The sequence below is a fragment of the Salmo salar genome, chromosome ssa11 (assembly GCF_905237065.1).
Source record: "Salmo salar chromosome ssa11, Ssal_v3.1, whole genome shotgun sequence".
NCBI lineage: Eukaryota > Metazoa > Chordata > Actinopteri > Salmoniformes > Salmonidae > Salmo > Salmo salar.
The window spans coordinates 40,432,449-40,459,467 of record NC_059452.1 but is presented as its reverse complement, the minus strand read 5'-3'; the positions used below and the strand labels follow the sequence as shown (position 1 = coordinate 40,459,467).

At 44.9% G+C, this 27,019-nt stretch overlaps 1 protein-coding gene across 1 annotated transcript in view; it reads left to right on the top strand.

The window, feature by feature from the left end:
- Positions 1-13,252, top strand: part of LOC106591088 (integrin alpha-11) — a 140,034-nt gene extending 126,782 nt beyond the window's left edge. The window contains exons 21-29 of the mRNA XM_045689552.1: positions 8,276-8,352; positions 9,058-9,141; positions 9,380-9,470; positions 9,647-9,760; positions 9,878-9,961; positions 10,049-10,159; positions 10,261-10,356; positions 11,158-11,271; positions 11,724-13,252. Coding sequence (XP_045545508.1) covers positions 8,276-8,352; positions 9,058-9,141; positions 9,380-9,470; positions 9,647-9,760; positions 9,878-9,961; positions 10,049-10,159; positions 10,261-10,356; positions 11,158-11,271; positions 11,724-11,801 — 849 coding nt within the window. The 3' untranslated portion in view covers positions 11,802-13,252. The remainder of the gene's footprint in view (positions 1-8,275; positions 8,353-9,057; positions 9,142-9,379; positions 9,471-9,646; positions 9,761-9,877; positions 9,962-10,048; positions 10,160-10,260; positions 10,357-11,157; positions 11,272-11,723) is intronic.
- The last annotated feature ends 13,767 nt before the right edge of the window (positions 13,253-27,019 follow it).

The window sequence follows — 27,019 nt, the reverse complement described above, 5'->3', positions numbered from 1 at the left end:
TACCCACACCGCTCCACTGTGTCAGGGCTCTGATTGGCCCCAGTCATTACCCACACCACTCCACTGTGTCAGGGCTCTGATTGGCCCCAGTCATTACCCACACCGCTCCACTGTGTCAGTCATTACCCACACCACTCCACTGTGTCAGTCATTACCCACACCGCTCCACTGTGTCAGGGCTCTGATTGGCCCCAGTCATTACCCACACCGCTCCACTGTGTCAGTCATTACCCACACCACTCCACTGTGTCAGGGCTCTGATTGGCCCCAGTCATTACCCACACCACTCCACTGTGTCAGGGCTCTGATTGGCCCCAGTCATTACCCACACCACTCCACTGTGTCAGGGCTCTGATTGGACACAGTCATTACTCACACCGCTCCACTGTGTCAGTCATTACCCACACCGCTCCACTGTGTCAGGGCTCTGATTGGCCCCAGTCATTACCCACACCTCTCCACTGTGTCAGGGCTCTGATTGGCCCCAGTCATTACCCACACCGCTCCACTGTGTCAGTCATTACCCACACCACTCCACTGTGTCAGTCATTACCCACACCGCTCCACTGTGTCAGGGCTCTGATTGGCCCCAGTCATTACCCACACCGCTCCACTGTGTCAGTCATTACCCACACCACTCCACTGTGTCAGGGCTCTGATTGGCCCCAGTCATTACCCACACCACTCCACTGTGTCAGGGCTCTGATTGGCCCCAGTCATTACCCACACCACTCCACTGTGTCAGGGCTCTGATTGGACACAGTCATTACTCACACCGCTCCACTGTGTCAGTCATTACCCACACCGCTCCACTGTGTCAGGGCTCTGATTGGCCCCAGTCATTACCCACACCTCTCCACTGTGTCAGGGCTCTGATTGGCCCCAGTCATTACCCACACCGCTCCACTGTGTCAGTCATTACCCACACCACTCCACTGTGTCAGTCATTACCCACACCGCTCCACTGTGTCAGGGCTCTGATTGGCCCCAGTCATTACCCACACCGCTCCACTGTGTCAGTCATTACCCACACCACTCCACTGTGTCAGTCATTACCCACACCGCTCCACTGTGTCAGGGCTCTGATTGGCCCCAGTCATTACCCACACCACTCCACTGTGTCAGGGCTCTGATTGGCCCCAGTCATTACCCACACCGCTCCACTGTGTCAGTCATTACCCACACCACTCCACTGTGTCAGTCATTACCCACACCGCTCCACTGTGTCAGGGCTCTGATTGGCCCCAGTCATTACCCACACCGCTCCACTGTGTCAGTCATTACCCACACCACTCCACTGTGTCAGGGCTCTGATTGGCCCCAGTCATTACCCACACCACTCCACTGTGTCAGGGCTCTGATTGGCCCCAGTCATTACCCACACCACTCCACTGTGTCAGGGCTCTGATTGGACACAGTCATTACCCACACCGCTCCACTGTGTCAGTCATTACCCACACCGCTCCACTGTGTCAGGGCTCTGATTGGCCCCAGTCATTACCCACACCTCTCCACTGTGTCAGGGCTCTGATTGGCCCCAGTCATTACCCACACCGCTCCACTGTGTCAGTCATTACCCACACCACTCCACTGTGTCAGTCATTACCCACACCGCTCCACTGTGTCAGGGCTCTGATTGGCCCCAGTCATTACCCACACCGCTCCACTGTGTCAGTCATTACCCACACCACTCCACTGTGTCAGTCATTACCCACACCGCTCCACTGTGTCAGGGCTCTGATTGGCCCCAGTCATTACCCACACCACTCCACTGTGTCAGGGCTCTGATTGGCCCCAGTCATTACCCACACCGCTCCACTGTGTCAGTCATTACCCACACCACTCCACTGTGTCAGTCATTACCCACACCGCTCCACTGTGTCAGGGCTCTGATTGGCCCCAGTCATTACCCACACCGCTCCACTGTGTCAGTCATTACCCACACCACTCCACTGTGTCAGGGCTCTGATTGGCCCCAGTCATTACCCACACCACTCCACTGTGTCAGGGCTCTGATTGGCCCCAGTCATTACCCACACCACTCCACTGTGTCAGGGCTCTGATTGGACACAGTCATTACCCACACCACTCCACTGTGTCAGTCATTACCCACACTGCTCCACTGTGTCAGGGCTCTGATTGGACACAGTCATTACCCACACCGCTCCACTGTGTCAGTCATTACCCACACCGCTCCACTGTGTCAGTCATTACCCACACCACTCCACTGTGTCAGGCATTACCCACACCGCTCCACTGTGTCAGGGCTCTGATTGGCCCCAGTCATTACCCACACCGCTCCACTGTGTCAGTCATTACCCACACCGCTCCACTGTGTCAGTCATTACCCACACCGCTCCACTGTGTCAGGGCTCTGATTGGCCCCAGTCATTACCCACACCACTCCACTGTGTCAGGGCTCTGATTGGCCCCAGTCATTACCCACACCACTCCACTGTGTCAGGGCTCTGATTGGCCCCAGTCATTACCCACACCACTCCACTGTGTCAGGGCTCTGATTGGACACAGTCATTACCCACACCGCTCCACTGTGTCAGGGCTCTGATTGGACACAGTCATTACCCACACCACTCCACTGTGTCAGGCCTCTGATTGGACACAGTCATTACCCACACCACTCCACTGTGTCAGGGCTCTGATTGGCCACAGTCATTACTCACACTGCTCCACTGTGATGTCTTCCAAGCCCATACCACTAAGGCCAACCATTGGGGTTATTATTACAGTCAATATCCTCCCCCCATAGGACCTGGCATAAACTGACCCAGTCCTCAGCATTTTGATCAGGCAGACAAGATGAACATTCCTTTGACAGAACAGTGTGTGTTTTTGGTTTTACTATCCTTCTGGGGACCAGAAGTCCTCACAAGGATATTAAAATAAGAACAATTCAGACAAGTGGGGATATTTCGCCAGTCCCCACAAGGAAAAGGGCAATTTTAGGCTTAGAGGTTAGGTTTAGGAGTTAGAGAAAACAGGATTTTGAATGGCAATCAATTGTTTGGTCCCCACAAGGATAGTAAAACAAATGTGAGTGTGTGTGTTATAATGTAGGGGTTCTTGTTTGTGTACATTCAGTACCATTTTTCTGTCAGAGTTGAGGGATTCTATACAGGCAGGAAGATAGCTGCCTCATTAGGCATTCCTTCCTGCCCAGCCGGAATGAATCAGGGGTCCATCATGGGATGGAGGACAGTTGACAATGCTCCCTGCCTCTCCTCCTCTTCTCTCCTCCTCCTTGAATGGTGCCAAGGATAGCAGTTAGAGGGCTGACTATGCACTGCACACTAAGTACAGCTGGAAGTTAGGCTTGTTTGTGTCTGTTTTTTGGGCGAGAATGTCCTTACTGCTGAGTGTTGCAAGGATTGCTTTGCACTTCTGAACAGGTTAAGTGTCAACACAAATACAAATCAAATTTTATATGTCACATCAAATTTTATAAGTCACATGCGCCAAATACAACAGGTGTAGACCTTACAGTGAAATGCTTACTTACGAGCCCCTAACCAACAGTGCAGTTAAAAAAAATAAGGATAAGAATAAGAGATAAAAGTAATTAAAGAGCAGCAGTAAAAAATAACAATATATACAGGGGGGTGCCGGTACAGAGTCAATGTGCGGGGGCACCGGTTAGTTGGGGTAGTATGTACATGTACAGTCGTGGCCAAAAGTTTTGAGAATGACACAAATATTAATTTCCACAAAGTTTGCTGCTTCAGTGTCTTTAGATATTTTTGTCAGATGTTACTATGGAATACTGAAGTATAATTACAAGCATTTCATAAGTGTCAAAAGGTTTTTATTGACAATTACATGAAGTTGATGCAAAGTGTCAATATTTGCAGTGTTGACCCTTCTTTTTCAAGACCTCTACAATCCGCCCTGGCATGCTGTCAATTAACTTCTGGCCACATCCTGACTGATGGCAGCCCATTCTTGCATAATCAACGCTTGGAGTTTGTCAGAATTTGTGGGTTTTTGTTTGTCCACATGTCTCTTGAGGATTGACCACAAGTTCTCAATGGGATTAAGGTCTGGGGAGTTTCCTGGCCATGGACCCAAAATATTGACGTTTTGTTCCCCGAGCCACTTAGTTATCACTTTTGCCTTATGGCAAGGTGCTCCATCATGCTGGAAAAGGCATTGTTCGTCACCAAACTGTTCCTGGATGGTTGGGAGAAGTTGCTCTCGGAGGATGTGTTGGTACCATTCTTTATTCTTAGGCAAAATTGTGAGTGAGCCCACTCCCTTGGCTGAGAAGCAACCCCACACATGAATGGTCTCAGGATGCTTTACTGTTGGCAGGACGCAGGACTGATGGTAGCGCTCACCTTGTCTTCTCCGGACAAGCTTTTTTCCGGATGCCCCAAACAATCGGAAAGGGGATTCATCAGAGAAAATGACTTTACCCCAGTCCTCAGCAGTCCAATCCCTGTGCCTTTTGCAGAATATCAGTCTGTCCCTGATGTTTTTCCTGGAAAGAAGTGGCTTCTTTGCTGCCCTTCTTGACACCAGGCCATCCTCCAAAAGACTTTGCCTCACTGTGCGTGCAGATGCACTCACACCTGCCTGCTGCCATTCCTGAGCAAGCTCTGTACTGGTGGTGCCCCGATCCCACAGCTGAATCAACTTTAGGAGACAGTTCTGCTGCTTGCTGGACTTTCTGGGCGCCCTGAAGCCTTCTTCACAACAATTGAACCGCTCTCATTGAAGTTCTTGATGATCCGATAAATGGTTGATTCAGGTGCAATCTTACTGGCAGCAATATCCTTGCCTGTTAAGCCCTTTTGTGCAAAGCAATGATGACGGCACGTGTTTCCTTGCAGGTAACCATGGTTGACAGAGGAAGAACAATGATTCCAAGCACCACCCTCTTTTTGAAGCTTCCAGTCTGTTATTCGAACTCAATCAGCATGACAGAGTGATCTCCAGCTTTGTCCTCGTCAACACTTACACCTGTGTTAACGAGAGAATCACTGACATGATGTCAGCTGGTCCTTTTGTGGCAGGGCTGAAATGCAGTGGAAATGTTTTTGGGGGATTCAGTTCCTTTGCATGGCAAAGAGGGACTTTGCAATTAATTGCAATTCATCTGATCACTCTTCATATACTCCAGAATGTTATGCAAATTGCCATCATACAAACTGAGGCAGCAGACTTTGTGAAAATGAATACTTATGTCATTCTCAAAACTTTTGGCCACGACTGTAGGTAGAGTTAATTAAAGTGACTATGCATAGATGACAACAGAGAGTGGCAGTGGTGTGAAGAGGGGAGGGAGGGGGGGGGGGGGCAATGTGAATAGTCTGGGTAGCCATTTGACTAGATGTTCAGGAGTCTTATGGCTTGGGGGGAGAAGCTGTTTAGAAGCTTCTTGGACCTAGACTTGGTGCTCCGGTACCGCTTGCCGTGTGGTAGCAGGGAGAACAGTCTATGACTAGGGTGGCTGGAGTCTTTGACAATTTCTAGGGCCTTCCTCTGACACCGCCTAGTATAGAGGTCCTGCATGGCAGGAAGCTTGGCCCCAGTGATGTACTGGGCTGTTTGCACTACTCTCTGTAGTGCCTTGCTGTCGGAGGCCGAGCAGTTGCCATAACAGGCAGTGATGCAACCAGTCAGGATGCTCTCGATGGTGCAGCTGTAGAACCTTTTGAGGATCTGAGGACCCATGCCAAATATTTTCAGTCTCCTGAGGGGGAATAGGTTTTGTTGTGCCCGCTTCACGACGGTCATGTTGTGCTTGGACCATGTTCGTTTTTGGTGATATGGACACCAAGGAACTTGAAGCTCTCAACCTGCTCCACTGCAGCCCCGTTGATGAAAATGCGGCAAATACAATAGATGCTTATTTAATGCTTATTTACAAGCACTTAACCAACAATGCAGTTCAAGAAATAGAGTTAAGAAAATATTTCCTAAATAAACTAAAGTAATTTTTAAAATTCAAAGTAACAATAAAGAGGCTACATTCAGGCTATATACCGGTACCAAGTCAATGTGCGGGGGTACAGGTTAGTCGAGGTAATTTGTACATGTAGGTAGGGGTAAAGTAACTATGCATAGACAATAAACAGCGAGTAGCAGCAGTGTAAAAACAAAAAGGGGGGGGTGATGTAGTAGTGATGGCGCCGTCTTATCGGCTCTTAACCAACCATGCTATTTTGTTTGTTTTTTCACATTGTTCGCAACTTGTTTTGTACATAATGTTGCTGCTAATGTCTCTTATGACCAAAAAAAGCTGGAGCAGGAAACATTTATACATTCTATTGGCAGGATAGAACAGCAGCCTCTGGTAAGACACGAGGCGGGGGCCTATGCATAGTATCTCTCTCTACCTAGAGAGTTTATCTGTATTTATCATAGCTGTCTACATACCACCACAGACCGATGCTGGCACGTAAACCGCACTCAGCGAGCTGTATACTGCCATAAGTAAACAGGAAAACGCTCATCCAGAGGCGGCGCTCCTAGTGGCCGGGGACTTTAATGCAGGTGAAACTTAAAACAGTTTTACCTAATTTATATGGGCATGTTAAATGTGCAATCAGAGGGAAAACAATTCTAGACCACCTATACTCCACACACAGAGACACGTACAAAGCTCTCCCTCGCCCTCCATTTGGTAAATCTGACCATAATTCTATCCTCCTGATTCCTGTTTACAAGCAAAAATTAAAGCAGGAAGCACCAGTGACTCAGTCAGATGAAGCAGATGCTTAACTACAGGACTGTTTTGCTACCACAGACTGGAATATATTCCGGGATTCTACCGATGGCATTGAGGAGTACACCACATCAGTCACTGGCTTTATCAATAAGTGCATCGAGGACGTCGTCCCCACATGACTGTACGTGCATACCCCAACCAGAAGCCATGGATTACAGACAACATTCGCACTGAGCTAAAGGGTAGAGCTGCCGCTTTCAAGGAGCGGGACTCTAACCTGGAAGGTTATAAGAAATCCCGCTATGCCCTCCGACGAACCATCAAACTCACAAAGTGTCAATACAGGACTAAGATTGAATCATACTACACCGGCTCTGACGCTTGTCAGATGTGGCAGGGTTTGCAAACTATTACAGGCTAAAAAGGGAAGCACAGCGAAGAGCTACCCAGTGACACGAGCCTACCATACGAGCTAATCAACTTATATGCTCGCTTCGAGGCAAGTAACACTGAAACATGCATGAGAGCATCAGCTGTTCTGGACGACTGTGTGATCACGCTCTCCGCAGCCGATGTAAGACCTTTAAACAGGTCAACATTCACAAGGCCGCAGGGCCAGACAGATTACCAGGACGTGTACTCAAAGCATGCGCAGACCAACTGGCAAGTATCTTCACTGATAATTTCAACCTCTCCATGACCGAGTCTGTAATACCTACATGTTTCAAGCAGACCACCATAGTCCCTGTGCCCAAGAACACTAAGGTAACCTGCCTAAATGACTACCGACCCGTAGCAAAATGACTACCGACCCTAATTATTATACATAACATCCTGATATATATGTAGATATTGTTATTTCCCTTGACGTAGTGATGCTGAATGTAAAACACTTCACTCTCACCTACTGTACATATCCAATCTGTTTACATCTACATGAAGGTACAAGGTTCCTAGGTTTTAAGGGTTGATTTAGAAATCAGGCATATGTAAACTCACGGTAGCTGCAGTGTGTCTCCATTGAACCCATCCATGTTGGCAGTACAGTAATTGTACATATGTTCAGTGCTTGGTCTTCAGAGGGGAAATGCCCTGGTTCTTTGTTTGGTACCAACAGGGCTGCAGGCTCCTTGAGTCCTGGGCCAAGGACTTAGTCCAGGTTATTACAGGCTTCTCTCTTTAATCCCTAATGTGGGATGTATTATTGTCGGAGGCTGGGGACTGAGGGAACGTACAGTTTGGAAATGGTTTATAGCCAGGAGAACCCTCCCCCAGTGCTACTGCTCTCAGCTCAGCTCTACTCTGTGTCCACACCTGTATGCATGTTTTGATCGTTCTGTTGTGGCAAAACTCATGGGTAATGCGACTAGTACGAGCACTGTAACGACCAAATCAGCAATGTTGACAGAATTGAGTTAAGTCTGTCCAAGAATTACAGAAGGAAAAAAAGCTTTGACCCACAAAGTTATTTACTATGATGCAAAGGCATGATATTTCCTGTGAGAGAAATGACTACAGTAGATTAATATCTGGAAACATTTTGTCATCGTGGTACTATAATTCTCTCTCTTGTCGTCCCCCATGTAGGTATCTTTCCGCCTGGAGTTTGAGTTCAGCCGATCAGTGTTCCTGGACCACGTACGAGTCATTCTAGAAGCCAGCAGGTGAGGACGCACTAAACCACTTCAAATAATAAACCGTTTTTTAATTACTGTCTGATAAATATTATTTTTACAGTTATGATCAGGTGAGATAATGAGATAATGTTCTTAGCTCAGGAGTTTCTCCTCTCCTGACTTTCCTAGTGTCAAACAGTCACTAATCAACAGATGAGGGTGGTGTCAAACAGTCACTAATCAACAGATAAGGGTGGTGTAAAACAGTCACTAATCAACAGATGAGGGTGGTGTCAAACAGTCACTAATCAACAGATGAGGGTGGTGTCAAACAGTCACTAATCAACAGATGAGGGTGGTGTCAAACAGTCACTAATCAACAGATAAGGGTGGTGTCAAACAGTCACTAATCAACAGATGAGGGTGGTGTCAAACAGTCACTAATCAACAGATGAGGGTGGTGTCAAACAGTCACTAATCAACAGATGAGGGTGGTGTCAAACAGTCACTAATCAGGGTGAGGGTGAAAAGAGGGTGAAAACCTGCATCTCAATCAGCATTTCTCAACAATGAACTGATTCATCACACTAACCACAGATCCACCCAGTGAGAAGCAGGATATTGACAGAAACGGAGCTATAACATCTCTGAAATATGTCCACGTCATCCAAGGGTCACTTAGCATGTAGTCTCATTGAGATGTGAGTTTGGCATGTCAGAATAGTTGAAATGCATTTTTTTTTCTCTCTACAGTGACGGAGAGGAGGTTACCTTAGCAGACAATTTCAACGACATCTTTCACCCGCTGAAATACGAGGCTGACCTCCTATTTACAAGGTTTGTCTTTGTCACAATGTCCTCTCTAAAGTTCCTTCTCCTTCTGTCACTCTCCTTAAATAAACTCATAAAACTCTTGTAAAATAAAAGTGAACTATCATAGCGATGCAATTCCCTGTCACTGGAACTGAACGATTCAATGTTGATTTAGTGTTGCATAGACACAATGGCAAACGTTAGATATACAGTATACAGATATACTGTACGTGATTGAGTGTATCACCTTTTCTCCGTAAAGGGACTCCAACCCCTCTGGCTGTGAGATCAAAGCAGACCTCTCCCTGGAAATACCGGGAAATATTGGTCCTCCTTTCAACTTCACCTTCCAGGTGAGGATCAAAGGTCACAACACACAGGGTTGCGGCACAATCATACAGCAACCACGCAACAATCAATTGTCTTTACAGTGTAGAAATACTGTATATTGCAATTACATTTACAAAATACCCCAACTATTTTTTATTGCTTGAGTTAAGACTGAATTAGTGCCCTATATTTCTCACAGATTCAGAATCTGGGCTTCTTTCCCGTGAGGGACCTGCAGTTGAATATAGAAATTCCAGAGATGACCAAAAACGGGAACCAGCTGTTGCAGATATCGGACTTCCATATTGACAAGGTGAGAGGACTTGAAAATCTGGCAAAGGACTTAGAATGCTCTGCTTCCTTTGAGAGACCACCAAGTGTGTTCTTATACTGTCTGGGTTCTAACGGAGATGTAATTCTGTCTCCTTAGACAGACGGTACCCACTGCATACCCCCTCAACATGTGGCACAGAGCAGGGCATCTCCAGAAGACCTCTCTCGAGTCTCACGCCTGGTAAACCACCCACACCATATGATTGCAACTAGCTTACCTAAATAATGGAACATTCTTAACTAACAAGCTTGTGTTTGGCCTCTTCAGAACCAGTCCAATACTCTGCCTCTGCCGGTCCAATGCACTGTCAACCTGAACCCCTACAAGGAAGTCAGCGTCAGAATCAGGGGGGCATTACGGTTGGACGCCTTGCATGCTGTGAGTATATCACATTCTACTGCTAAATCCTACACTCCTTGAGCATGTCTGTGAGACGTTAACTTCCTGTTGTGTTCATTCACCCTCTCTTACAACACCAGCTGAGGTTCAAAGTCCTGGAACTGGTGACGAGTGCAGCAGTAGAACTTCCACCTTCAAGCCCCATGTTTCTTCATGAAGAAAGGCCTGTCAGACATGTGAGTACAAAACACTCCCAAGTCAAGACACACTTCAGTGCATAACCTTTTAACCTTTTCTATAGAGTCATTCATTCATTCGATTGAAAACTTGTATTTTCAATAGCAGCCTGGCCAAGAGACTAGACTACTTTTCACTATAGTTGCAGTTCATGTTCTACAAATGAGCTCCTAATAGCTATGCAGAATCCTCACAGCCAAGGCTGTTATTCTAACACACATGATTGACTGCATGGTGCTTAAGGACCGAAAGGACCAGCAGCAACACATGTGGTGGAGCCCTGTTCTCCCATAAACTGCTCATTGCTGCCACCTATAGGCCAATATTTAGAGTAAAGCAACAACCAGTCACACAAAGTTGTTATGCACTCAACTCAGCGCTCTTAGAAGCACAACCAGTTCCCTTCATCTCTGCTTTTGACGAGACTCCACAGGGAAAGAGAGCATGGAAACATTTTATTTTGAATGCATCATTGATCAGTTGGAATTCCAGTAAAGCCGGTGATTCACACAAGATGACACCGTGTTAACACTGACCCACAAAGCATCACGCAAGATAGATATGCATATAATGTGTGTGTACAAGACCTTTAGAGGCACCAGTTGCTTTAAAAAAAAACTAGAATCTGCCCTTTTGAAGTCTTCCAATGGTACAAACAGGGACATGTAGTAAGATTCCCTATAGTAGACAGAATCTGTTGTAATCTATTGCAGTCTATGGCGTGTAAACTGAACTAGATTCAGCTTTTGTTATTTGATCGGGGTGCCATTTTGTCTTGTTTTGTGTGCTCGTTTCCACAGATAATCCTGGAGATTAGGAAAGAAGGGGATTACAGAATCTCAATCTGGATTATCATTGGGAGCACGCTGGGAGGGTTGTTGCTGCTATCCCTGCTCAGCCTAGCTCTATGGAAGGTAAAGCCTGCCCTACTGCCCTGGAGCTCTCATACAAACATTACAACAGCATAATGATCACAATATACATTTATCATGGAGATACTGAGTTTACAGCAACAGGATTTGTTTGTTTAAACTAGATAATTGCCAGATTGCACCTGTAATTTTACTGTCCTGGATTGCAGAAGTGACAATGAGCATAGTGTGCCATTTCTGGTACACACGGGTTCTTTCTCTAAATTCAGTAGGAGTATTTTAACTGACTGACGTCTAGACAGTGTTGTAACTGCAGTGTAATATAGTGGATGACACTGCCCTCTTCTGGCTAAGAATGATTGTACATTACTGTATGTATTTTCCCACTAAGAAACAGCATGCCCCACACTGATAAAGCCAGCTGAGATTGTTTCTATGAAAACGATCTAGAAGCACCTATGCCTTTCAATCTCACTTCTCCCTCCTCCTCCAAGCTTGGCTTCTTCCAGAGGCAGAAGAGGAGAGAAGAGGATGAGCAGGAGACCAATGGAAAGGTGGCAGAGGAGCGGTAACTAACGCAGGCGAGGGACCAGCCATCACACACACAGGGGACCCAACACTCAGGGACTGCCCCATCCCCCCGACACTACAGTGGTACAGTCCAGAAGGCTCTGCAAGATGAGACCGTCAAATCAACACCTGCTCAGTGCACTGGATGACCAACTGTACCTGTATGACCCATGAGACGTTAGCACTACCAACCATAATGCCCTGCCCTCCACTGTACTGCTGAGACTACTGGACCCTTCTCGGTGCCTGGTTACCCATACCCACCTCTGACCTCTACCCTTTAGTTAGACTACCTTCCCCATGGTTACCCACCTCTAACCTGTATTTAGGCTATGGCACCCTTCCTCCTGACCACATTGAAGAGCGATGGAGAGATATTTTGGTTGATGAGTCCATTCCTATTGGTGTAATAATGACTAACTTAGAAAGGGCTGCAGTTATAATCAGACAATGATTCTGAGGCAAGCAGCTTAAATTTGATTCACCTTGGTAGGCTTTGTTTTGAGATAACTGTACACTGTACAAGAAAAAACCTCAAGGTGCTGTGCCAACTGCAGGCGGCTATATTGGCCTGACAAGTACAGTACATACTTCTGGAGAGAAACACAAAGATGAAGAAGTTGGCGGCATGTGCCAGTAGATGTGACTCTACCCAAGTGACTTTTAGAGAATGGTATTGTGAACTGAAAATCTCCAAGGCACCAGGACAACAATTGTCAACATTCAAGAAACTCTCTGGTGCTTTTGTTTCCAAAGAACTTGGGCAGAGAACTGTTTTTTGGAAGTCCAAAGAAAATACCTTCTGTTTTGGAGATCCAATGTTCTTTCCCCTCTCCTCTCATAATAGTCCTACAGTATCTCCAACGTTCCTTCCCCTCTCCTCTCATACTAGTCCTACAGTATCTCCATTGGAGGAAAATACACGGAATAAATTCATAATTTTGATGCACTTTTACTTTGTAGAAATACAAACTTGAATTTTGTAAATAGTCAACTATCTTTTTATACATAACCAAGTCTAATATTGTGATTTTCCAGTATTCCCCACAAGGATTGTGGCATTATCTTGTTATTCCAGAGACATGGCAAACGAGTTTAGCCTACGAGACAAATACAAATCGGTTTTCTGACATGCTATGCACAACAACAAATAGCCTTTGAAAAAAGGATATGCATCGAACTATTCTCCATCCACAACATGCACCTGTTCTGAGCGTGCTGTTGAAGACCGACTTATTCAGGATTTCAACAAAATGGCGGTCTATCATGTAATGTTACATGATCTAATGAGGATCGGACCATTGGTGTTTAGTGCTTGTATGTCCAAATGAATCATTTTCAAACGTTTTTTGTCAATGAAATCCCTTTTGTTTATTCATGAATGTCAGTGTCCAACCCATGTGGATGAGGTATAAAACAACTAATACATCTAGAATAAAATATGTAAAATGTGTTGTATCTATTGTTGTGTTGGCTCAACGTTATCAGCGTTTTGTATGATACACTCCTTCAATGCCCGTCACCGTGAAACACACACACAATTGTATAGAAGTAACTGACAAAAATAGCAAACTGAATGGCCGATACATTGAAGCTGGCTTCTAAGACAGAGAGCCTTACATTTACATTTACATTTAAGTCATTTAGCAGACGCTCTTATCCAGAGCGACTTACAAATTGGTGCATTCACCTTATGATATCCAGTGGAACAACCACTTTACAATAGTGCATCTAAATCTTTTAAGGGGGGGGTTAGAAGGATTACTTTATCCTATCCTAGGTATTCCTTAAAGAGGTGGGGTTTCAGGTGTCTCCGGAAGGTGGTGATTGACTCCGCTGTCCTGGCGTCGTGAGGGAGCTTGTTCCACCATTGGGGTGCCAGAGCAGCAAACAGTTTTGACTGGGCTGAGCGGGAAGTGTGCTTCCTCAGAGGTAGGGGGGTCAGCAGGCCAGAGGTGGATGAACGCAGTGCCCTTGTTTGGGTGTAGGGCCTGATCAGAGCCTGAAGGTATGGAGGTGCCGTTCCCTTCACAGCTCCGTAGGCAATCACCATGGTCTTGTAGCGGATGCGAGCTTCAACTGGAAGCCAGTGGAGAGAGCGGAGGAGCGGGGTGACGTGAGAGAACTTGGGAAGGTTGAACACCAGACGGGCTGCGGCGTTCTGGATGAGTTGTAGGGGTTTAATGGCACAGGCAGGGAGCCCAGCCAACAGCGAGTTGCATTAATCCAGACGGGAGATGACAAGTGCCTGGATTAGGACCTGCGCCGCTTCCTGTATGAGGCAGGGTCGTACTCTGCGAATGTTGTAGAGCATGAACCTACAGGATCGGGTCACCGCCTTGATGTTAGTGGAGAACGACAGGGTGTTGTCCAGGATCACGCCAAGGTTCTTAGCACTCTGGGAGGAGGACACAAGGGAGTTGTCAACCGTGATGGCGAGATCATGGAACGGGCAGTCCTTCCCCGGGAGGAAGAGCAGCTCCATCTTGCCGAGGTTCAGCTTGAGGTGGTGATCCGTCATCCACACTGATATGTCTGACAGACATGCAGAGATGCGATTCGCCGCCTGGTTATCAGAAGGGGGAAAGGAGAAGATTAATTGTGTGTCGTCTGCATAGCAATGATATGAGAGACCATGTGAGGATATGACAGAGCCAAGTGACTTGGTGTATAGCGAGAATAGGAGAGGGCCTAGAACAGAGCCCTGGGGGACACCAGTGGTGAGAGCGCATGGTGCGGAGACAGATTCTCGCCACGCCACCTGGTAGGAGCGACCTGTCAGGTAGGACGCAATCCAAGCGTGGGCCGCGCCGGAGATGCCCAACTCGGAGAGGGTGGAGAGGAGGATCTGATGGTTCACAGTATCAAAGGCAGCAGATAGGTCTAGAAGGATGAGAGCAGAGGAGAGAGAGTTAGCTTTAGCAGTGCGGAGAGCCTCCGTGACACAGAGAAGAGCAGTCTCAGTTGAATGCCCAGTCTTGAAACCTGACTGATTAGGATCAAGAAGGTCATTCTGAGAGAGATAGCAGGAGAGCTGGCCAAGGACGGCACGTTCAAGAGTTTTGGAGAGAAAAGAAAGAAGGGATACTGGTCTGTAGTTGTTGACATCGGAGGGATCGAGTGTAGGTTTTTTCAGAAGGGGTGCAACTCTCGCTCTCTTGAAGACGGAAGGGACGTAGCCAGCGGTCAAGGATGAGTTGATGAGCGAGGTGAGGTAGGGGAGAAGGTCTCCGGAAATGGTCTGGAGAAGAGAGGAGGGGATAGGGTCAAGTGGGCAGGTTGTTGGGCGGCCGGCCGTCACAAGACGCGAGATTTCATCTGGAGAGAGAGGGGAGAAAGAGGTCAAAGCACAGGGTAGGGCAGTGTGAGCAGGACCAGCGGTGTCGTTTGACTTAGCAAACGAGGATCGGATATCGTCAACCTTCTTTTCAAAATAGTTGACGAAGTCATCCGCAGAGAGGGAGGGGGGGGGGGGAGGAGGATTCAGGAGGGAGGAGAAGGTAGCAAAGAGCTTCCTAGGGTTAGAGGCAGATGCTTGGAATTTAGAGTGGTAGAAAGTGGCTTTAGCAGCAGAGACAGAAGAGGAGAATGTAGAGAGGAGGGAGTGAAAGGATGCCAGGTCCGCAGGGAGGCGAGTTTTCCTCCATTTCCGCTCGGCTGCCCGGAGCCCTGTTCTGTGAGCTCGTAGTGAGTCGTCGAGCCACGGAGCAGGAGGGGAGGACCGAGCCGGCCTGGAGGATAGGGGACAGAGAAAATCAAAGGATGCAGAAAGGGAGGAGAGGAGGGTTGAGGAGGCAGAATCAGGAGATAGGTTGGAGAAGGTTTGAGCAGAGGGAAGAGATGATAGGATGGAAGAGGAGAGAGTAGCGGGAGAGAGAGAGCGAAGGTTGGTACGGCGCAATACCATCCGAGTAGGGGCAGAGTGAGAAGTGTTGGATGAGAGCAAGAGGGAAAAGGATACAAGGTAGTGGTCGGAGATTTGGAGGGGAGTTGCAATGAGATTAGTGGAAGAACAGCATCTAGTAAAGATGAGGTCAAGCGTATTGCCTGCCTTGTGAGTAGGGGGGAAGGTGAGAGGGTGAGGTCAAAAGAGGAGAGGAGTGGAAAGAAGGAGGCAGAGAGGAATGAGTCAAATGTAGACGTGGGGAGGATAAAGTCACCCAGAACTGTGAGAGGTGAGCCATCTTCAGGAAAGGAACTTATCAAGGCGTCAAGCTCATTGATGAACTCTCCAAGGGAACCTGGAGGGCGATAAATGATAAGGATGTTAAGCTTGAAAGGGCTGGTAACTGTGACAGCATGGAATTCAAATGAGGAGATAGACAGATGGGTCAGGGGAGAAAGAGAGAATGTCCACTTGGGAGAGATGAGGATTCCAGTGCCACCACCCCGCTGGCTCGATGCTCTAGGGGTATGCGAGAACACGTGGGCTGACGAAGAGAGAGCAGTAGGAGTAGCAGTGTTATCTGTGGTAATCCATGTTTCCGTCAGCGCCAGGAAGTCTAGGGACTGGAGGGTAGCATAGGCTGAGATGAACTCAGCCTTGTTGGCCGCAGACCGGCAGTTCCAGAGGCTGCCGGAGACCTGGAACTCCACGTGGGTCGTGCGCGCTGGGACCACCAGGTTAGAGTGGCAGCGGCCACGCGGTGTGAAGCGTTTGTATGGCCTGTGCAGAGGGGAGAGAACAGGGATAGACAGACACATAGTTGACAAGCTACAGAAGTGTTGTTTCTTGTATTATTGTCTCTTGTGTCTTTAGACAACTGTTTCACTTTGATATCCTTTTTCTTCTGTCCTGATTTTCTCTTTCTTTTCTTCTGTTAACTAGATATTCTTTGTTGTTCTTCGTTAGCTAGCTAGCTTCTTCCAAAAGAGTCCCTAGCAACTGCTTAGCAACTGGTAAACAATTCAGCTAGCTAAGATAACTACAATTTTATGAAAAATAGTTATTTTTCAAAAGCCTATCTTCTTTGTTTGTTGCTTGTTTTTTCTCCTCTTCAGTCTTGCAGTTTTCTTTTGCTTTTTTCCGATGTACTTCACTCTAAAAACCATGTAAATTTCAATATTTGTAGGAGCTCATTTTTCAGCTGCTGCTGCTCAAATTGGAGTTCCGGAACAAGCCTTCAAACTAGGCAAAAGTGTTAATAAGTCCTCACCAGCAGAACACTGGGACAACATCACGCCACCCTAAGTTCTCTCGAAGTAAAGTCAAATATGGTGGATAAATGAAGATGGTGAACTCAGGCCATTTACCATTGAAAACAATGGTCAGTTCCAGTCTACTTTTAATGGTGTAGCCTTCCATAGACACCAATGCAATAGCAGCTGGGTCTGATCTAGTTAGTTCATTGATTTTCATTCAACCAGAAAAAAAAACAGCGAGTGGGGTGTCTCACTTCCTCTTCAGTCTCTGGTAAAGCTCCACGTATTATGTATTTTAAGTGAGAAATGTTTTAATGATATAAATTCTCCATAACTTCAGTTATCTGCTAGAATCAATAAACTCAAAACAAACTTGTTATTAAATGGAAAATAAAACACTATCTTGATTAGATTCAACCCCCTGAGTCAATAGAATCACCTTTGGCAGTGATTACAACTGTCAGTCTTTCTGGGTAAGACTAAAAGCTTTTCACACCAGGATTGTTCAATATTTGCACATTATTCTTCAAACTCTGTCAAGTTGGTTGTTGATCATTGCTAGACAGCCATTTTCAAGTCTTGCCATAGATATTCATGCCAAAAATGTAAATAAAGGAACATTCAATGTCGTCTTGGTAAGCAACTCCAGTGTATATTTGGACTTGTATTTTAGGTTATTGTCCTGCTGAAAGTTGAATTTGTCTCCAAGCAGACTGAAGCAATTTTTCCTCTAGGATTTTGCCTGTGCTTAGCTCCATTCTGTAACTTTTTTTTATCCTAAAAAAAACTCCCTAGTCCTTGCCAATGACAAGCATACCCATAACGTGTTGCAGCAACCACCATGCTTGAAAATATTTTAGATTGGCACTCAGCAATATTCCCTCTAAACTGCGTGCCTGCGCTGTAGCCTGAGACTGCCTCGCAGAAGAAATATCAGCCCACGGAAAGAAGCACGAGATTGAACTTCATTCACTTTTGAGAGTTTTCCGTTAGTTAACACGATCAACGTTTCCCTTTACTTTGGCAATTGTGATCGAACAGCAACATTAGCCACTTTCAACGCAACATACCTAAACAAGAAGAACTATGCAAGAAATGTTGTTGTAGGCAGAGCGCTTCGGACTAGGATTCTATTGTGCATGACTCAGCCAGTACACTAGACAGACTACACAGACCAGTGCAGCATACCCAAAAGAGCTGCAGTAGGCCTATATGCAAATAGACCATTTCCATATATGGATCTATGCCATTTACTTTGAATTGGACTGTATTTACAGCATGATCGGTCATGAGTAAATGTGCTTGTTTTGAGATCAAAGGGAGAGCTGAATGTATCCACGTGTGCACATTTTGTTCATATCCTTTGCTAGTTAGTGAGTTATTAGCCCAGTTATAGATCATTTGTAGACAGCAATGGGGGACATCTTCTAGACATCTTTGAAAAGCCAGTCAGGTAAAGGGCTTTTTTTGGTCTTAAAGGGGCAGTGTTGTATTTTGAGACAGGCTTGAATAAGATGAGTAGCCAATAGGCAGAGGGTAGCATAATGTAACTGATTCTCTGTAATAATATTGTGGGAATAATAATGCAATTTATTTTGTAAAGTGGTTTCTGGCATCGTGCGCCACAATATTTTCAGTCACTTCCCTGTCTGAAGGACAAGTGGATAAACAGGTTAATGTCAAGCCCTGCATGTTTTTTCCCCCCAAAGGTTTTATGGAATGTAGGACTACATTGAACACCACACATTGGTTGCTACAGTAGGCTGAATGATATAACTTTTTCCATGTTAAAATGTTATGGGATGCATTTTCTCCATTGTTTTTGATGGTACATTATGATCAAATAGCCACAGTAGCCTACTTGGCCACTGTTAAAACTAACTTAAAGCAGGTACAGACAAAATACATAACACTTCGTATTCAGGACATAAAGATTTGGCAGATTTACTTTAGTGCCTTATTGCAAACAGCATGCATGTTTTGGAATATTTGTATTCTGTGAAGGCTTCCTTCTTTTCACTCTGTCATTTAGGTTAGTATTGTGGAGTAACTACAATGTTGTTAATCCATCCTCAGTTTTCTCCTATCACAGCCATTACAATCTGCAACTGTTTTAAAGGCACCATTGGCCTCCCAGGGAAATCCCTGAGCAGTTTCCTTCCTCTGCAGCAAATGAGTCCTGTATCTTTGTAAAGACTGGGTGTATTGATTCACCATCCAAAGTGTAATTAATAACTTCACCATGCTCAAAGGGATATTGAAAGTCAGCGGTTTTTACATTTTTAGGTGCCTTTCTTTGCAAGGCATTGGAAAACCTTCCTGGTCTTTGTGGTTGAATCTGTGTTTGATTTCTACAATAATGCGTATCACTGCGAAGCAGATAATAATGACAATTTGAAACAACAAGAAATGCATGTAAACATGTGTTTATTTAGCAAAGTGCTTCCCTAAGCTTTACTTTCTAGAAAATACCCAGTTGTCCTTTTTAGGGGTTAACAAAAGTTGGGCAGTGAACAACTAGATTGATTGACCGGGGTAATGACCAACAGGGCTGAGTTTATCATCTTTAGTGCAGGGGCAGAAGAATGGATAGTTTCATAGTGATGGTGTAAACGCTGTCAGATAGGGGAGTCTCTCTCACTCTCAAAGTAAAGATACCTTAATAGAAAATGACTCAAGTTAAATTGATACAGCAAAATACTACGAGTAAAAGTCTAAAAGTATTTGTTTTTAAATATACTTAAGTATCAAAAGTAAAAATAATTTCAAATTCCATATAAACTAAACAGCAACATTCTTTTTTTAAATGTACGGATAGACAAAAAGGGTTCTCGTGTGGGGGAAGCCAAATAACCCTTTTTTCTATGAGTGTAGTCTAACACATTAATCATATGCCTTGACAAAATGACACAAAAACAGGGATGACATAGAAGATTCAACTCTAGCTGTTGCAGTGTTTTTTCTTCAGTAGCTATTAACATGTTTTTCTCCTTGCCTTAGACAACATTTCTTTAGATACCAGTCTCCTTTCCAATATAAATAGACTGCATGCACATCGTACATAGTAACTCTAAAGTAGCTCCTAGTATGTTACTTGTTGGCACAGAGATGTATTCACATTACCAAATATGTTATAAAAAGTTCAAAACACTGCACATCCAGTAAACCATACATTCAATACATTAGCTACACATTAAACCAAAATATGATATATATATGTGTGCAACGTGGCGTTGGTGGATGGAGCGAGACATGATGTCCCAGATGTGCTCAATTGGATTCAGGTCTGGGGAACGGGTGGGCCAGTCCATAGCATCAATGCCTTCCTCTTGCAGGTACTGCTGACACACTCCAGCCACATGAGGTCTAGCATTGTCTTGCATTAGGAGGAACCCAGGGCCAACCGCACCAGCATATGGTCTCTCAAGGGGTCTGAGGATCTCATCTTGGTACCTAATGGCAGTCAGGCTACCTCTGGCGAGCACATGGAGGGCTGTGCGGCCCCCCAAAGAAATACCTCCCCACACCATGACTGACCCACCGCCAAACCGGTCATGCTGGAGGATGTTGCAGGCAGCAGAACGTTCTCCACGGCGTGAACCTGCTTTCATCTGTGAAAAGCACAGGGCGCCAGTGGCGAATTTGCCAATCTTGGTGTTCTCTGGCAAATGCCAAACGACCTGCACGGTGTTGGGCTGTAAGCACAACCCCCACCTGTGGACGTCGGGCCCTCATACCACCCTCATGGAGTCTGTTTCTGACCGTTTGAGCAGACACATGCACATTTGTGGCCTGCCGGAGGTCATTTTGCAGGGCTCTGGCAGTGCTCCTCCTGCTCCTCCTTGCACAAAGGCAGAGGTAGCGGTCCTGCTGCTGGGTTGTTGCCTTCCTATGGCCTCCTCCACGTCTCCTGATGTACTGGCCTGTCTCCTGGTAGCGCCTCCATGCTCTGGACACTACGCTGACAGACACAGCAAACCTTCTTGCCACAGCTCGCATTGATGTGCCATCCTGGATGAGCTGCACTACCTGAGCCACTTGTGTGGGTTGTAGACTCCGTCTCATGCTACCACTAGAGTGAAAGCACCGCCAGCATTCAAAAGTGACCAAAACATCAGCCAGGAAGCATAGGAACTGAGAAGTGGTCTGTGGTTGCCACCTGCAGAACCACTCCTTTATTGGGGGTGTCAACACCTGTTGTCTATTCCATTTGCACAACAGCATGTGAAATTTATTGTCAATCAGTGTTGCTTCCTAAGTGGACAGTTTGATTTCACAGAAGTGTGATTGACTTGGAGTTACATTGTGTTGTTTAAGTGTTCCCTTTATTTTTTTGAGCAGTATATATATATATATATATATATTTATTTTGTTGTTGTTGTTGAATCAAACAAACACTCAGGAGGAAAAATGGCCCAGTGTAACTAGGGTATCAATGCCCAAGAAGTTTAAAATTGTCCTATGATAGGGTTCTACCTGCAGGAACATTCAGGTGAATTTACATGTCATTTAGCAGACACTTCTGAAGCAAACTAGCAAGCAAGTCTTCCCTACACCGGAGTCTCCTACCAACATCCCCTGTAGACAGAAACACTTCACTTATACACAACCTGTATGCCCAGAGAGGGAGAGACTGACTGACAGAGCAGGAGACAGACAGAACATCTCCACTGTCTGTGTTCCCCATGGTAGATGTAGATAAGGCTCAGTAGTGGAAGTCAATGACTAGTACACCATGAAGCTCCACTCAGTGAGGTGCAGGGTGAGTATCAGCATCGGTCTCTGAGAATTCACTGTGTTCTGGATTTCTTTATTAACACGCTCTCGCAAACACTGACTGAGTAAATGTATAATGCTGGGTAGAGTCCAGCCTCTTCTCACTAGCTGGCCCTTACACCTGCCAAACGAGTTCTTCTTAGACATTGGAAGCAGGAATTGGCTCCGTCACACATAGGCAGCTTCCATCTTGGGGCAAGGGCTCTGACTAGGACCTAGTTTGAGGTCCATTCTTGCAGGGGGCAGCAGATATAGCTAATAACTGATCATCCATGTTCTAAGATACCACAATATTTACAGAAACATCAATGACATTATCCTATTGATGCGTAGTAATTCCAGATTATATACACTTCTGAATTAAATTGTCTCACATAATTGTCCATGTTCCTAAAACATAGGTTGTGTATGCATCTTAGTTTGTGTATGCATCTTAGTTTGTCTCCTCTAAATAAATAAACTAATATATGCAGTGTATTCAGACCCCTTGACTTTTTACACATTTTGTTACATTACAGCCTTATTCTAAAATGGATGAAATCAACCACACACAACAAAGCGAAAACAGGTTTAGAATTTTTTTGCAAATGTAAAAATAAAAAACAGGAATACAAGTATTCACACCCTTTGCTATGAGACTCGAAATTTAGCTCAGGTGCATCCTATTTCCATTGATCATCCTTGAGATGTTTCTATAACAACTTGGGAGTCCAACTGTGGTAAATTCAATTGATTGGACATGACTTGGAAAGGCACACACCTGTCTATATAAAAAGGTCTCAGTTGATAGTGCAAGTCAGAGCAAAAATCAAGCCATGGAGGTCAAAGGAATTGTCCGTAGAGCTCTGAGACAGGATTGTGCCGAGGCACAGATCTGGGGAAGGGTACCAAAACATTTTTGGCAGAATTGAAGGTCCCCAAGAACACTGTGGCCTCCGTCATTCTTAAATGGAAGAAGTTTGGAACCACCAAGACTCTTCCTAGAGCTGGCTGCCCGGCCAAACTGAGGAATTGGGGGAGAAGGGCCTTGGTCAGGGAGGTCAACAAGAACCCAATGGTCACTCTGACAGAGCTCCAGAGTTCCTCTGAAGATGGGAGAACCTTCCAGAAGGACAACCATCTCTGTAGCACTCCACCAATGAGGCCTTTATGGTAGAGTTGCCAGATGGAAGCCACTACTCAGTAAAAATGCACGACAGCCTGCTTGGAGTTTGCCAAAAGGCACCTAAAGGACTCTCAGACCATGAGAAACAAGATTATTTGATGAAACCAAGATTGAACCCTTTGGCCTGAATAACAAGCATTATGTCTGGAAGAAACCTAGCACCATCCCTACGGTGAAGTATGCTGGTGAAAGCATCATGCTATGAGGATGTTTTTCAGCGTCAGGGACTGGGAGACTAGTCAGGAGAGGGAAAGACGAATGGAGCAAAGTACAGAGAGATCCTTGATGAAATCCTGCTCCAGAGCACCCAGGACCTCAGACTGGGGTAGAGGTTCCCCTTCCAACAGGACCCACCACCCTAAGTTTTTAATTTGTATTTAACTAGCACACAGCCAAGAGAACACAGGAGAGGCTTCAGGACAAGTCTCTGAATGTCCTTGAGTGGCCCAGCCAGAGACTGGATTTCAACCCGATCAAACCTCTCTAGAGAGACCTGAAAATAGCTGTGCAGCGACGCTCCCCATCCAACCTGACAGAGCTTGAGAGGAGAAACTCCCCAAATATAGGTGCACCAAACTTGAAGTGTCATACCCAAGAAGACTTGCGGTTGTAATCTCTGCCAAAGGTGCATCAACAAAGTACTGAGTAAAGGGTCTGAATTCTTAAGTAAATGTGATATGTTTATTTTGTATACATAAATAATCAAACAAAAACACAGTAAACACTGAGTAAAGTTGCAGAATGAAGATTAATTATAAAAAGGGGAGACTCAGGTATGGCTGTGTGCACGCCCATCCATATGTAACTGACACTATACTGTAGCACACTAACATTGGATGTAATGCAGTTGATGTCTTCCAGAGATTTCATTTAACACATTTAGAAAATTATGGAGATGACGATTGATATTAAATAGAGCCACCAACATTGGAATAATCCAAAATGCACCTCAAATTAGTATTTCATAAATTAAAGATGCAGTCCGGGATCTTAAGCACAACAAACTCGTAACATTTTGCAGGGATTGGATGATATCACACATTTTGTAAAAATAAAATCAAAACTAAATTAATGACGTAGTACACAAAAAAAAAAATGCGGACCACTTTTGGCTCATTAGCACCACTCAAAAAATTGTCTGAAATTATACAAACGTTTGAGAGTGCATCTTTAAAATGAATACTTCCCTTCACAAACAATATTTCTCCATAGTTATCATAATGGCCAATGCTTAATATAGTTCAACATATCAGAAGTCTAGCCTAATAAACATTTAACAAAAAAACATTTGAAAACACCCATCAACACAGAAATTCCTGAGATTGCGTACCTATTAGATATCCATGTTGACGTGACCTGTGCCCGTACTCCGCAAATCAGTCCACAAACAATCTGTGGTGGACAGTAGGCTACAGGTCTGCGATACAATGCAACTTCAATTCTAAATAAACAATGTTAAGATTAAAAAGGGCTTTTCCGACAGGAAGCGATAAGGCGCAGTAGATTTCTCTAAAATAGAGAAGATTCCCATTTTCCGCCACGTCGCCTGAGTGGCTTCGACATGAAGGATCACTCCGCGATAAAGGCACTTACAGTGTAGACGGCAATTGAACCGCAGGAAAAAAAAGAAGAAAAAAAAAAGTTACCAGCAGTCACGGTTTTTGTCAGCTTGAATGTTGTCATTAAAATTTAGTGGGACAAGATGTACTCTGCACATAGGTAAACCTTGCGCGGCGATGCTCTCAAGACAAACTCTGAGCCAGCGGCACCGCTCACAGGAGCGAGCACCACAAATCGCACCACTTGCAAAACTCCTTGTGTTTTACCGCACGACACCCTACTTTAATTAAAGTCTAATGAGACCCACACTTACCGCGCCCCCTGCTTCGCTCGATTGAAAATGAATTGGCAACTCAAGAGTAAAGAAACATTAGCATTGCGGTTCGACTTTGAAATGCATGGGTGAAAGGGATTCCCACGACACTGATAACTAGATGGATGAGTTTAATGTCATCCTTTGAAAGTAGTAATTGGTTATTTCCCATGTGAGCTGCAAGTACACTCTCCTGCAAATATTTTAAATCTGTCGCCAAATGAGGGGATATTTCATGTGTTTCAGGTGACGAGCGTCCCCAGTGTGCAGCATAGTCCCAGCCAAGCTGATGCAGGTGTTTATTATTTTAATCAAAGTCAATGTAAAAGTATAAATAAAACCCTTCCACATAGTAGCATAGTCAAATTTACATTATCAGATTCTTCCATTCAAGTATGTGCAAATCAAAATCCCAAAGTTACCAAATAAGGTTCAGAAAGGATGAAACTATTCCCCATGGCATCAAAAACACCATCACATGTACAATTCTAAATAATTTACTTGTAAACATTACTGGTCGCTAAATCCAGAGACATGACGGACCATGTAAAAAACTGTTGGTCACTAAAACCGGCTAGAAGGACCACGTAAAAACAGTTGGCTGGTATGCCCTCACCTGTCTGAGCGGTCGGCTGTGAATGCCCTCATCCGCTATATACTTATAACTGGTTTGGTTCTGTACTCTATAGTGCTGTCCAGTTCAATGTTCATGATGTTGAGGCCCAACACTGTACTCTTGATAGTCACCACCAGACACACAAGTTTCCTTTGAAGATGTTTGTGATTTTTGGTCATCCCAATGACTTGGAATCTTATTGTTGTGGTGCTATAAAAACATGTAATTAATATGTAAACAGTATTATTAAAACAGTTATAACTACCGTAATTTCCGGACTATAAGCCGCAACTTTTTTCCTACGTTTTGAACCTCGCGGCTTAAAACAATGACGCGGCTAATATTTGGATTTTTCCCGCTTTCTATTTTTTTTTCAAAAAAATAAAAAAAATAAACATTGTGACGTGCTCAGTTTTTTGGCGACATGAAGCTTTCATTAGACCAATGAAATTACCGAACGGGTTAAGGTCAAACAACTTTTTTGTTTACTGTTTAGATTAAATCGAGCGCTCTCAAACTTCCCATCATTCTGATTACGGTAGTCATTTTGTCACCCTCATCATGGCAAAGACACGGAGAAATGCATATGATGCAGCTTTCAAGTTGAAGGCGATTGATCTGGCTGTTGGAAAAGGAAATAGAGCTGCTGCACGGGAGCTTGGTCTTAATGAGTAGATGATAAGACGTTGGAAACAGCAGCATGAGGAATTGACTCAGTGCAAAAAGACAACTAAAGCTTACTGCTAATTTTTTGTTACAAGCCGTGTTTCGTTAAAGCCTATTTATTTTTGTTACAAGCCGTGTTTCGTTAAAGCCTGTGTAAAGTTCATTTGTTTCAATGTACCGGTAGGCACCTGCGGCTTATAGACATGTGCGGCTTATTTATGTTCAAAATTAAAAAAAAAACATTACATTCAGTGGGTGCGGCTTATATTCAGGTGCGCTCAATAGTCTGGAAATTACAGTATGCAATATACATATGAATAAATGGCATAACACGTGTAAACATTCACCTCCTGGAGAGAGAAACCAATTACCTGGATTAACAAAAGGGTCAAGATTTATGGCACCCTCTCTCTCCAGCCTTGTGAGAATCTACCAGGCTGGGATCAGATCTGCCCTGACACCACAGGGTCATAAATTACTCTGCATGAGCAAGCTCCAACAACTGTCTGGGATGACTCTAGAAGCTCACCCATAGCAGCACAATAAAACACCTTCATTAAAGGCCTCTATGGAAAACGCTGTTTTTTTACCTTTATTTAACTAGGCAAGCCAGTTAAGAACAAATTCTTATTTTCAATGATGGCCTAGGAACAGTGGGTTAACTGCCTTGTTCAGGGGCAGGAGGACAGATTTTTACCTTGTCAGCTTGGGGATTCAATCTTCCAACCTTCCAGTTACTAGTCCAACGCTCTATCCACTAGGCTACCTGCCGCCCCACGTGTGCATGCAAAATACCAATGCAATAACACTTATGACAGTACGGAATAATACTACATACGATAAACAATAGCAGTATTGTCAACGGAAATTAAAGTATAGTAACATCCATACAGTAGAACACATGTCTGAAAGCTATCAAAGTAACAGTAATTAATTAGTGGTAATTACCCAGCATTTATAATCCCTGATACATTGATGCATG